At 36.0% G+C, this 14,394-nt stretch overlaps 1 protein-coding gene across 6 annotated transcripts in view; it reads left to right on the forward strand.

The window, feature by feature from the left end:
• The window catches only part of DOPEY1 (dopey family member 1), an 86,949-nt gene that overhangs the window by 6,653 nt on the left and 65,902 nt on the right, over positions 1-14,394 (forward strand). For all 6 annotated transcript variants that reach the window (XM_005869935.2, XM_005869937.2, XM_014542652.1 and 3 more), the window contains exons 4-6: positions 4,404-4,574; positions 7,731-7,920; positions 12,004-12,102. In XM_005869935.2, the coding sequence (XP_005869997.1) occupies positions 4,404-4,574; positions 7,731-7,920; positions 12,004-12,102 (460 nt within the window). The remainder of the gene's footprint in view (positions 1-4,403; positions 4,575-7,730; positions 7,921-12,003; positions 12,103-14,394) is intronic.

The raw sequence follows: 14,394 nt of genomic DNA on the forward strand, positions 1-14,394 counted from the left end.
GGCAGGCTGAAAGCTGGTTTCTAGGGTTTTGTTTAGCTTCTTATTTGCAACATAGTACATTGTTGCTTAGAGTTGCAACTCAGAGGCCGGCAACGTTGGAGTCTGCAGTCACTGAAGCAAGGAAGCCTCATGTTCGCTTCCAGCTGCCTGGCTGCTGGCCGCCATCTTGGCTGACAGTTAATTTGCATAAGGATATGCTGATTAGCCAATGGGAAGGGTAGCGGTCGTACGCCAATTACCATGTTTCTCTTTTATTAGTGTAGATGATACTGTTTTGATTACTATAGCTTTGTAATATTAGAAATTAGAAAGTGTGATGCCTCCAGCTTTGTTCTTCTGTCTCAGGATTTCTTTGACTATTCAGGGTCTTATGTGGTTCCAAATGAATTTTAGGATTTTTTAAAGTTTTTCTGTAAAAAATGCCTTTGAAATCTTGATAGGAATTTCATTGAATCTTTTGGTACTATGGATATTTTAATAATAATCTTCTAATTTATGGACATGGGATATCTTTCTGCTTATTTGTGGCTTCAGTTTTTTTCATTAATGTCTTAGTTTTTTATTCTATTGTATATGGGGTTGTTTATTTTTCATACAATTCAGTTTTAGTGTATAGAAACACTACTGATTTTTTTTTCATGCTCACCCAAGGATATTTTCCATTGATCTTCAGAGAGGGAGAGTAGAAGGGAGAGAGAAACATTAATGTGAAAGAGACATAGAGATGGTTGCCTTTTGCCCTTTCCGCAACCAGGGCCAGGGGTCCTTCAGTCCAGCCTGCATCCTCTCGAAATCTGGGACCACACGGGGGATGTCCGACTGCCGGTTTAGGCCTGATCCCACAGGAAAACTGGCAGTCGGACATCCCTCTTGCAATCCGGGACTGCTGGCTGCTAACCACTCACCTTCCTGCCTGCCTGCCTGATCACCCCTAACCACTCTGCCTGCCTCATCGCCACTAACCACTTTCCTGCCTGCCTCATTGCCCCTAACCACTCTGCCTGTCTACCTCATCGCCCCTAACCCTCTGCCTGCCTGCCTGATCGCCCCTAACTGCTCTCCTGCCTTTGTGATCGCCCCTAACTACTCTGCCTGGCTAACTAATGCCCCTAACCACTCACCTGCCTGCCTGCCCCTAACCACTCTGCCTGCCTGTTCGTTCCTAATTGCTCGCCTGCCTGCCTGCCTGATCATCCCTAACCACTTGCCTATCTACCTGATCACCCCTAACCCCTCTGCCTGCCTGCCTGATCACCCCTAACTGCCTCTGCCTTGGCCCCCGCCGCTGCAGCTTCATCCGGAAGGACATCCGGATTGACATCCGGAAGGTCGTTCGGCTGTCCGGTCTAAAGCATATTACGCTTTTATTATTGTAGATATCTATATTTATGTATTTATCCTCCAAGTCTGTGGCTTGTCTTTTCACTCTCTAAATGACATCTTTGAAGAATCAAAATTTCTTAATGCTCTTTTTTGAAGAAGGTTCTTAATTTTAATGAAATCTAGTGTATCAACCTTTTCTTTTATATGTAGTCAGTTTGTTTGTTTAAGGAATCTTTGCCTTGGATATTATTGCTAAAATTTAGAAATACAATGATTTTTCTATATTGACTTTATATCCAGCAACTTTGCGAAATACACCTATTTTTTCTAATAGTTTTTAGACTCTTTGGGGTTTTCAGTATATATAGTCATATTATAATAATGAGTTTTATTACTTATAGTCCATTTTTAAGATATTTGCTTGTCTTACTGAACTGACTGGGAACTCTAGTACAGTGTTAAAGAGAAGTGGTAATGATGAACATTATTCTCATGTTCTCCATCTTAGGTAGAAAGTGTTCAATATTTTTAAAGTTCTAATACACCTCTCATTTCTGGAATATGTGTAGTTTGCTTATGATTTGTAATCTTTATGTCACTAGATTTATTTTGCTTTTTTTTTTTTTAGTTGTCTTGAATCTATGTTCATTAAAGAGTGACTGGTTTAACATTTTTATCTGGTTTGATGTTAAGTTGGAAATTTTTTTCCGTTTTCTGGAAGTTTTATAAGATACAGTTTTTCCTTAAATATTTGGATGATTTCCTCATTGAAGCCATTTGGACTTTATCTTTGTAGGAGAGTTTATAGTTAAAGATTTAATTTCTTTAGTAGGTATAGAACTATTTAAAGTTTTTACTTACATCATTTTTTTTTCTAGAAATTTGCCCATTTTATCTAAATGTTCAGATCTGTCTCCCTGAAGTTGTTCATTATATACTACTAGAGGCCAGGTGCATGTCATTCATGCACTGGGGGGGAGGGGGCCCTCAGCTCAGCCTGCTCCCTCTCGCAGTCTGGAAGCCCTCAGGGGATCCTTAGCGCTGCCACGGAGGCCACCCTTCTGGCTGAGCAGTGCTCCCCCTGTGGGAATGCACTGACCACCAGGGGGCAGCTCCTGTGTTGAGCGTTTGTCCCCTGGTGATCAGTGCACGTCATAGTGACCAGTCATTCTGCTGTTAGGTCGATTTGCATATTAGCCTTTTGTTATATAGGATTGTGATCTTTGCAATATATATGATCTATAGTGGTGTCTCTTTCACTCTTGGCATTAGTGACTTCAATCTCCTTTTTTTTTCACTTTGATCAGTCTTATGAGTTTACCAGTTTTATTAGTTTTTTGAAAAATAAACTTTTAGCTTTGTTGGTTCACTTTACCATGAATATGTTTTCTCTTTCTTTAATTTCTGCTCAGATAAGTCTTCTCTGAACACTGTGTTTAAAATTGCAATATTTGCCCCTACTTTTTCTCCTCTGCCTTTTTTTTTTTTTATCTCTGTGACATTTATCACCATCTGAGATATATATTGTTGGGTTACTGTATATATTCTACCTTAGTTCCTTGAAAATAAGTTTTATGAGGGTTATGGGGCGGGCATTTTTTAAATTATTATTTTATTTTTTACTTTTTTTATTGCTTAAAGTATTACAAAGAGTATTACATATGTCTCCTTCTTTTTCCCCCCTTTGACATTCCCCTGGCCTCCCCTACCCCCCAGTGTTTTATGTCCATTGGTTATGCCTATATGCATGCATACAAGTCCTTTGGTTCATCTGGGGCAGGAACTTTTTAAAAAATATTTTTATTGATTTCAGAGAGGAAGGGAGAGGGAGAGATAGAAACATCAATGATGAGAGCGAATCATTGATCAGCTGCCTCCTGCACGCCCCCTACTGGGGATCAAGCCCCCAACCCAGGCATATGCCCTTGACTAGAATCAAACCTGGGACTGTTCAGTCCGCAGACTGATGCTTTATCTACTGAGCAAAACCAGCTAGGGCAGGAATTTCTTCATATAATTTATGAATTGTTATAGCCTCAACACCTTAAAAACTATGTGACAGGTAATAGATCCTGAATGAATAATCTAAAGCAGTGGTTCTCAACCTGTCTAATGCTGCGACCCTTTAATACAGTTCCTCATGTTGTGGTGACCCCCAACCATAAAATTATTTTCATTGCTACTTCATAACTGTAATTTTGCTACTGTTATGAATAACAGTAAATATCTGATATGCAGGATGTATTTTCATTGTTACAAATTGAACATAATTAAAGCATAGTGATTCATCACAAAAACAATATATAATTATATATGTGTTTTCCGATGGTCTTAGGCGACCCCAGTGAAAGGGTCGTTTGACCCCCAAAGGGGTCGCGACCCACAGGTTGAGAACCGCTGATCTAAAGAAATGTTTTTTGTTAAGTAATTCAGTTCTTTGATACTATAAATATTATAATGAATGGATGTTGAATTTTGTCAAATGTTTTTTCTGTGTTTATTGAGAAGAATATATGATGTTTTTCTTTAATTTTATTAATGTGATGTATTGCATTGGTTGTTTTTTGTTTGTTTGTTTGTTTGTTTTGGCATATGTTGAACTATCCTTGCATCCGAGATATAGATCCCCCTTGATCATGGTGAATAATCCCTTTAATGTGCTGGTGAACTCAGTTTGCTAGTATTTTATTGAGCATTTTTGCACCATATTCATCAGGGTATTTGTCCATAGTTTTCTTCTCTGCCAGTGTCCTTTTCTGGCTTTGGTTTGGCCTCAGAAAATGAGTTTGGGAGTGTTCTCTCTTCTTTGATATTTTTTGGAAGGATTGTCATTAATGATTCTTTAAATGCTTGCTAAGATTCACCAGTGAAGTCATTTGGTCCTGGGCTTTTCTTTGTTGGGAGTTTGTTTGTTTTTTATTACTGACTCAATCTCCTTACTAGTAATTGGTCTATTCAGACTTTGTATTTCTTCCTGAATCAGTCTTAATACTTTGTATGTTTCTAAGAATTTTTCCATTTCTTCTAGTGTGTCTAGTTTGTTGGCATATAGTTGCTAATGGTTTTATATTTTTAAACAGTTCTGGATTATTTCCTCTTCTTGCAAATGCTGCCATGTCTGTGAAACCAACATTGCTAAGTTTGTATGAGATATATTACCTGCCTTTGGGTAAAACACTGAAGCCTGGTCTACAAGGATTGCTAACTGGTATTCTTCCTGGCTTAGAAGAAGGATCAGAGTACTATGAGAGGTAAGATGGTATGCAGCTAAGTAATCGAAGTCATAGATTTGTCAGCAAGCATCCTTAAATCAGTAATGTTTTAACATCACAAAAATTAACTCTTCTAGATCCTTCGGTATACCACCTGGAGTTTCTGTAGCAAAACAATTATTGTAATTATCTGGTATGTGTATCACACTGAAAATAAAGCTAGGTGATAAGAGCACACACTTGGGAGATAAATGAATTAGGTTCAAATCCTGGCTCCACAGATACTGTGTGAGCTCAGGAAAGCTTTTTAAAACATTTCTGAACTTTTTTCAATTTCCTCATCTATAAAACAAGCAGAATACTTATTTCAATGTGTTATTGTAATAATGAAATCATTTAGTCTACAGCCTAGCATATATAAGTCACTCAAAAAATTGTGACCCACAATTTAAAATAAAAATACAGTAGGTAGGACGTTTAGATTAATTTTTAAAATGGGAAATTGGGCCAATGCCAACAGTTTTTAAATTGTTAGTGCTGGAAAATATCCTAGCTCCAAGTGCAGTGCTGTTTTACTAGCTGTTGACATAACACTGTTGATATTTTAACTTTAAAATTATTTGATCTGCCCAGCCAGTGTTGGTCATTGATTGAGCATCGACCCATGAACCTGGAGATCATGATTCCATTCTTGGTCAGGGCATATGCCTGGGTTGCTGGCTTAGTCCCCAGTAAGGGGCATGCAGGAGGCAGCTGATCAATAATGATTCTGTCTCATCATTGATGTTTCTATCTCTCTTTCCCTTTCTCTCTCTGAAATCAATAAAAACATTAAAAATTTATAAAAAAGGATTTTATTTCTTTTGGAGCCTATTATCATTTCTAGGGAAGTTAATAGTTGTAGACAATGCATGATGGCATTAAGTATCTTTAATATCTTATTATTCTTACCAAAAAGGGGACTTATGAGTTGAGATGGCAAAAATAGAAAATTCCAGACTTATTTTATAACTAGACTTAATTTTTTAATTTAAATAATTTATTCTAGTATAGTTACCTACTACTTCATTTTATTGTATTTCATCAGCTCCCATAATACAGTAAGAATCTAATCCTGAAAATATTGGATAATATTTATAGGCTACTTTGAGAAAAATTAATTTTGTCCCCAAAGCTTATTTTCTTTTCTTAACTTTTTCACTTATTTACTTACAATTTTAGAAATATAACATGAGACTATTTTATTTATTTTATAAATCAGTTTTGTTTTAAATTATTGCATTAATTTTCCTAAGGGAAGTATAGAATCAATATCACTTTATAACTCTATTAGTTACAATTAAAAATTTTAACATAGAAATGAATAGTGATCTTTATTAATGTGGTATCCCTATGATTTATCTTGTGTGTCATAGTCCATTTGTGCTGCTATAACAATGTACCCCAGACTGGGTAATAATAAACTACAGAAATTTATTTCTCACAGTCCTGGTGGTTGGAAATCTAAGTTCAATTTGCCATCATGGTCTTGTTCTACGGCAGGAGTGGGCAACCTTTTTGTGAGTGCGTGCCAAAACCAGCAAAATCTCTGACTCAAAATTCTTCTGCATGCCAACCCTAATTTTTTGAGAACATATTATGCCTACTTGATATCTCTTAAGGTGTACGTATGTGAAGAACCTTGAAGAAATAATAAAATTCATCCAAGCGACAAAAACACTGTATATGATGATGAAAAATACATTTATTTTTAATGTATACATGTACACTGATAGCCTGACAGAAAACTTTATGACTCTGTTTGATATTATCAGTGGGACTTTTGCTGCTGCATCACTGATGACAGAGATTTTACATCAGGTTTATATTTCGTGACCTTCAGAGATATGCACGAGCTGCTACTATCATCCGTCAGGCTACTCCTATTACGAGACTTAACAAAATTCATCACTGAGAACAAAGATTCACAATTGTAAATAGAAGATTATAAGAGAGGGTTTCGTGTGCCAGCAAAAGTTACTGGCATGCCATGTTTGGCACGCGTGCCAGGGGTTGCCCACCCCTGTTCTAGGGAGAGCACTCTTTCTGGTTAGTAGCTCAGTTCTGTGGGTTTCTTTCATAAGAAAACCAATCTCATTCAGGAGGGCCTTCATGACTTAAGCATCTCCCAAAAGCTTTCACCTCCTAATAACATCACCTTTGGGGATTAAAGTTTAACATGTGAATTTTGAGGGGCCAGAAACATTCAGAACATAGCATTATCATTAGCCACTTATTCCACACATGTCCTATGAAAGGATTTGTAAATACTTTCTTCTTTCAATGCATAGATAAATTGAGGTCAGAAGGGATTATAGGTTAGTATTATAGCAAGTAAACAATAAAACTCATCAGATAGTCTTGATTCTGGCTATGCTGTAATATCATCTAGATTTGTGGATTGTTCATTTTATGTTCACAAGAAATCAAGAGTAATTTTTTAAAATATATTTTTTATTGACTTCAGAGAGGAAGGGAGAGGGAGATAGAAACATCAGTGATGAGAGAGAATCATTGATCGGCTGCCTCCTGCATGCCCCACATTGGGGATCGAGCCCACAACCCGGGCATGTGCCCTGACTGGAATCGAACCCTGACCTTCTGGGTTGATAGGTCGATGCTCAACCACAGAGCCAAGCAATTCGGCAGGAGTAATTTTTAAATGTAATCCTTAATAGAGCAGTAATGATTTTGTTATAGGTCTAATTCATCAAAGTTGTTGTGAATTACATAGTGTGATTTTAAAGAGAAGGAAATATTTGGAAATGCCCTTTTAAGATTTTATTGAAAATTAACAGAAAATATGTTTTGCTATAAGAGTACTACTAACTAAAAGTGTATGGTGTTTAACAACCCGCTGAAATAGATAGGACTTGTGATATTGTTTTTGTTATCTTAGTTTTATAGATGAAGAAACTGAACTGAAGATGTATTAAGTGATTTCCCAAATTACACAGCTAGTAAATGGTGGAGGACGGGACTTAAATCCAGTCCTCTGATTTCTAAAGTACATGCTTCTTCCAGGCTACCACACTTGTCTCTGGAGTGGAGCATATGACTATAACATGGATACTTTCATACTTGCTGGAAGAGAATAACAATTTATTATCTGACAATAAATCATTCCCTTCTTAAACTATCTTATTTTGTCCTCAGAACAAACACATTGTTGGAAAAGGTTGCTGCTGCAGTGGACCAATCAGCATTCTATAGTGCCCTCTGGGGTAGTCTTCTCACCAGTCCTGCTGTGCGTTTACCTGGAATCACGTATGTTCTCGCCCATTTGAACAGGAAGCTTTCCATGGAAGATCAACTTTATATAATTGGCAGTGATATTGAGTTAATGGTAGGTCCATATATGGTTGCTCCTTGAACAAATACTTCTTTAGAATCAGTACACTATTTCAGACAGTTATTGAAAGTCATGCCACAAAGTTCCTATTTTCATGGAGCTTACCTTTTTCATCAAGGAAACTTAAGACAAAAATAATCAGTAATTATTGTTTTTAAAATCTTCAGAATTTTTTTTCATGAAAAGGAAATTGTTATTTATATGTTATTTTTATTATCTGTTATTCAAGCAAATAAGTAGTCTTTATATCATCTTGCTTTCTTATCAGACCACTGTTAACATAGCCACATTTATTATGTTATTCTGAAATGAACCTTCTCTTTGATCATAGTTTTCTTTATAGGAAAGACATGTTTTAGACAAAATGATAGCTATATTCTGTGTGGGATTTGTGTCAGAGGATGTAGTACTAAAATCAGATAGTGGAAAAAAATCACACTGATTTTTTATACTTTTTTAATTTGAAGATTAAGAATAGAAGGAAACCATTTATCTCTGGAAGGTTGTACTCTTAAAATACTCAAGGATTAAAAAACAAAGAAAGCCTCAAGGGTCCTTTGGAAAATTAAAAAAACAACAACAAATTTTAATTAATCATCCTGTACTTTACTTCCACATGATTATGATATGATTGAGATTTTTGTGCAGATTTTCAGTTATATTTATTAAAGTATAATTAACATACACTGAAATTAACTTGTCGAGCATGTACAGTTTTATGAATTTTGATAGACACACAGTCATGAGACCAATGCTACAATCAAAATATAGGATATTTATTTATATCACCATAAAATGTTCTTTTGTGCCCCTTTGTGGTCACTCCCCTTCCCCTACACTCCTAGGCTTTTGCAAACACTGGTCTGTTTTCTGTTTCCATAGTTGTGCTTTCCCCAGAATGTTATGTAAATAGAATAATACTGTATTAGCCATTAATTCTTTTTTTAAAAATATATTTTTATTGATTTCAGAGACGAGGGGAGAGGGACAGAGAGATAAAAAACATCAATGATGAGAGAGAATCATTGATTGGCTGCATCCTGCAAGTTCCCTACTGGGAATTGAGCCTGCAACCTGGGCAGGTTCCCTGACCGAAATCAAAACATAACCTTCTGGTTCATAGGTCGACACTCTACCAGTGAGCCAGGCGGGTAGAGCATAGCAATTCTTGTTTCCTTCACTTGACATAACAGATTTGAGATTCATTTATGTTTTTGCATATATGAGTAATTTGTTCCTTTATCATGCTGTGTAGTATGGTATGAATGTACCACAGTTTGTTTACTTATTCACTGATTAATGGATGATGAAATTGTTTCCAGTTTGGGGTAATTATGGAAAGGTACTGTAAACATGTGCATGGAATTCCTTGTGTAGACATATGTTCTTATTTCTTGGGAAAATACCTAGGAATAGAATATTTGGTTTATATGGTAAATGTATTTTTAACTTTTTTTAAATACAGCTTTATTGATATATATAATTCACATACCCTTTTAAGTTGTACAGTTTATTGGTTTTTAGTATATTCATAAATCTGTGCAACTGTCATCACTATCCAATATCAGAACATTTTCATTACCCCATTCCCACTCACCATACTCCTTTATTCCTGCCCCTAGGAACCACTTATCTATTTTCTGTTTCTGTAAATTTCCTGTTCTGGACATTTTATATAAATGGATTTATATAATATGTAATCTTTTATGAATGGCTTTTTTCACTTACCATAATATTTTCAAGATTTGAAGCATGTGTCAGTACTTCACTCCTTTTTATGGCTGAATAATATTCCATTATATGGATATCTGTATCACATTTTGTTTTCCCATTCATCAGTTGAGGGACTTCTGGGTCTTGTCTACTTTTTCGCTGTTAAGAATGATGCTTTATGAACATTCATGAATAAGTGTTTCTGTAAGCATGTTTTCTTTTGAGTATATACTTAGAAGTGGAATTGCTGGGTCATATGGTAACTCTATGATTAACTTTTTGAGGAACTGGAAAGCTGTTTTCCATAGTGACTGTACCAATTTACATTTCCACCAGCAATATATGAGGGGTCCTACTTCTGCACATTCTTGTGAACACATGTTATTGTCTGTCTTTTTATTATACTCATCCTAGTGGATGTGAAGTAGTTTTGATTTGCATTTCTCTAATGACTAATAATATTGAGTGTATTTTCTTGTAGTTTTGGACCATTTTTATATCTTCTTTGGAGAAGTGTCTATTCAAAGTGCTTGCTCATTATTTAAATTGGGTTATTTCTCTTTTTCTTGTTGAGTTGTGAGAGTTCTTTATTTATTTTGAATATTAAACCCTTATGTGTGTATGACTTGAAAATATTTTCCCCATTCTGTGGATTATCTTGTCAGCTTCCTTTTTTTTTTTAATCCTCACTTGAGGATATGTTTTCTTTTAAAATTGATTTGAGAGAGAGAGAGGGAGAGGAGAGAGAGAGAAAGAAAGAAACATTAATGTAAGAGAGAAACTTGGATCTGTTGCCTCCTGTATGCATCCCACCGGGGATCAAACCTGCAGCCTGGATATGTGTCCTGATTAGGAATTGAATGGGGTATGGGACAACGCTTCAACCAACTGAGCCAAACCGGCCAGGATTTCAGTTTTTAATTGTGTCCTTTGAAGCACAAAAGTTTTAATTTTGATCAAGTCCAATTTATGTTTTTTCTCTTGTCATTTGTGCTTTCGGTGTTATATAATATCTAAGAAATTGTGTCTAATCCAAGGTCACAAGTATTTACTCCTACATTATCTTGTAATGTATATTTAAGTTTACAAGAAACTGGCATATTATTTTCCAAAATGGCTACACCATTTTTATGTAGATCTTTAAATGTATTGGTTTTTGCATTTCCTTTTAATTATTAAAAAAATTTTTTTATTGATTTCAGAGAGGGAGAGAGAGATAGAAACATCCATGATGGGAGAGAATCATTGATTGGCTGCCTCCTGCACATCCCACATTGGGGATCAAGCCCGCAACCCGGGCATGTACCCTGACTGGAAATCGAACCCAGGACCTTCTGGTTTCCAGGTCAATGCTCAACCACTGAGCCACGCCAGCTGGGCTCCTTTTAATTATTTAATGAAAGTTTTAAACAAGTCATTTTATAAATTTTTTTGAAAGACAAATGCCATAATTGGAAAACCATTTGCAACAAGTCATAGTGAAAGAACTAAACTCTCTAATATTGAAAGAGGTACTATCAATAAATATAGTGGAAGAATGCATTTGAACAGATAATGTACCTAAGAAATAAAAATAATTTAAACATGAAAAGGTGCTCAACATTACTTATAAGAGAAATAAAAATTTAAATACACCAAGATATCAGTTTTCATATATCAGAATGACAAAAATAAAAATGCATGGGTAAACATGGAAAAACAGAAACTGTCAGACATAGCTGGTGGGAATATAAATATATGTAACCTTAAAAGAAAGCATCACACTGATTAAGTTGCAATTGTGTTTACCCTAAGACCTGGCAACACTACTTTGAGGGATGTATTTGTATATTACGTAAGTATATTGCAGCATTATTTACAATAATAAATGTCTGCAAACAGTATAAATGTCTATCTTAGGAACCTAGTTAAATAAAGAGAGTTTATATATGAAATAAAGTACTTCCATGGCCATAAAGAATAATAGAGTACTTTATGTACTGATAACGAACGATCTCCAAAATATATTTTAAAATGAAAATGGCAGGGTTTTGGATATATGCCTGTGTATTTTTGTTTACTTATACTTGCAGAAAATATTCACTAGTAATACTGGTTGCTTGCAAAAAGGAAATTGGATGAATGGTTGGAAGATGGAGATGGGAGAGAACCTTTTTGCTTTATACTCTTGTGCTTCTTCATTTTTAAGCCATCATAATATACGTATTTACCTATTCAAAGTGATGTAAATATATTTAATTATTGATAAGATGCTCAGAATCATATTTTTATTTATGGGAGAAAATGAAGAGTTGTTACATTTTCATGTTAAACATTTCCCAGTGTAACAATAAATAATAGATACTAAATGCTCTCTCATTTTAGGTAGAAGCAGTAAGTACCTCGGTGCAGGACTCAAGTGTACTTGTACAGAGAAGCACGCTGGACCTCATACTTTTCTGTTTTCCATTCCACATGAGTCAGGTAAAACATTAATGCTGATCCTATATAATAAAAGGCTAATATGCAAATCAACCAAACGACAGAATGACTGGTCGCTGTGACACGCACTGACCACCAGGGGGCAGACGCTCAATGCAGGAGCTGTCCCCTGGTGGTCAGTGCACTCCCACAGGGGGAGCACTGCTCAGCCAGAAGCTCTGAGCCAGGCTCACAGCTGGCGAGTGCAGCGGTGGTGGTGGGAGGTGGGAGCCTCTCCTGCCTCCGCAGCAGCAGCGCTGATGTCCAACTGCCATCAGTGGGACATCCCCTGAGGGCTCCTGGACTGTGAGAGGGAGCAGGCTGTTCTGAGGGACTCCCCACCACCACCCGAGTGCACGAATTTTGTGCACTGGGCCTCTAGTATTAATATAAGGCATTCTTTATAAAATCAGAATTTATGATGTATAGTTATTTAAGCTGGATTCTTTTGTTTTATAAACTAGTAAGTACATGGAAAACAAGTTCCTTTTCAAGGAGTGGAACTTGTGACAATTATACAGAAAAAAGTTTGTTGATTTGGATAAGAATATGTTAATTGAAATAGGTCATTTCATACCTTTAAAAACAGTTCTAACCTATAATAAGCAGGAAGTACTCATTGCTAGTTGTGAATGTGCCAGGACTTTGGACTCAGGCCTTCTACCAGCTGTTATGTCTGTCCTGTTTTCTTTTCTTGGTTTGGTGATTTTGAGATTGTCAGACCTTTGCAAATAATGATTCACAGTGATATCCTCTAGAACTTTTATTACAAATGGGAGCAATTAATTTAACAAATCATAATTGAAGCATTTCATTGCTGGAACTTTAATTTAATCAGTATCCTCATTTTTTTAAAGAAGTCATCTAAATTCTTTGAGTTGTAAACCTTAATGTGGAATGATGTAGAGCACCAGTATGTAAGCATTCAGAATGGTGAACTACATGTCTAACAAAAGTAATAAGAGAATTTCTACCTTGGAAATGTAAGTTTATTTCTTAAAAGTCATTAGCAGAAAAAACTATTATTTGAGATTTCTTTAAAGAACGGTAGTTAGATAACTAGTGAGTTTTATTATGATCGGTCATGCTCAACTTTTTCTTTATTACTTTATTAATTTTGAAATTGAATTATCAATAATAGAAGAATTTTATACTTCATTGCCAATACTGTTGCTAATTGGGACATAAATCACCCCCAGTTTCTATTTGGAGTCTTTCCATCCTTAAATCAATGGCCCTTATTTCACTCTGGCTTTTCACAGGAACATTCCCTGGGACATCTCAATGTAGTCTAAACTTACTAGTATAGCCTGGTGAATAACCCACAAGATACGAGTAATTTTTACTTTTTTAAAGGCCCACAAAAGAAAATAAAGAAGAATATGCCAAAGAAATGTATGTGGCTCAAAAGCTTAAAATACTATGTCCCTTTATTGACCTTTGCTCTTAAACTTTCCCATTGCTTTCTTCCCTTGCAAACATTCAATATTATTAGTTCTTCAGTATACTGATAGGTGACTCAACAATATCTGAGAAATTAAGTCAGTGTAGACTTAAATTGAGAAGAATTAATTTGTAATTTCACTGACCACTGTTTCTCAATCTTTTTTCAGCCTGAGCTTTCTTCAGTACTTTCTTACTCCACCACCTCTGTATCCCTCCCAATCAAGGCTTTTTCAAGCCTTACCTTCTATAATTCGTATTATGAAAATAACAGCTATGTTGACTATCTTTTAAAAGTAATGCTCTACCCAGGCCCAATTCTGCCCTAACCGGTTTGGCTCAGTGGATAGAGCATCGGCCTTCGGACTCAAGGGTCCCGGGTTCGATTCCGGTCAAGGGCATGTACCTTGGTTGCGGGCACATCCCCAGTGGGGAGTGTGCAGGAGGCAGCTGATTGATGTTTCTCTCTCATCGATGTTTCTAACTCTCTATCCCTCTCCCTTCCTCTCTGTAAAAAATCAATAAAATATATTTAAAAAAAAAATAAAAATAAATAAATAAATAAAAGTAATGTCCTACCCAGGCACAATTCTAACACTCTTTCTTCTATTTCTGTACCAAATCATTAGATTTCCCGAGAATAAGGATCATGAAAAAGTCATCTTTGTTCTCCACTTTCCCTCTTTCAATGACTATTAATTGTTTTTCTTATTTTAATTTTTTAAAAAAATTTTAAGCCCTGACCGGTTTGGCTCAGTGCATAGAGCGTCGGCCTGCGGACTCAAGGGTCCCGGGTTCGATTCCGGTCAAGGGCATGTACCTTGGTTGCGGGCACTTCCCCAGTGGGGGGTG

The sequence above is a fragment of the Myotis brandtii genome, unplaced genomic scaffold (assembly GCF_000412655.1).
Source record: "Myotis brandtii unplaced genomic scaffold, ASM41265v1 scaffold31, whole genome shotgun sequence".
In the NCBI taxonomy this organism is placed as follows: domain Eukaryota; kingdom Metazoa; phylum Chordata; class Mammalia; order Chiroptera; family Vespertilionidae; genus Myotis; species Myotis brandtii.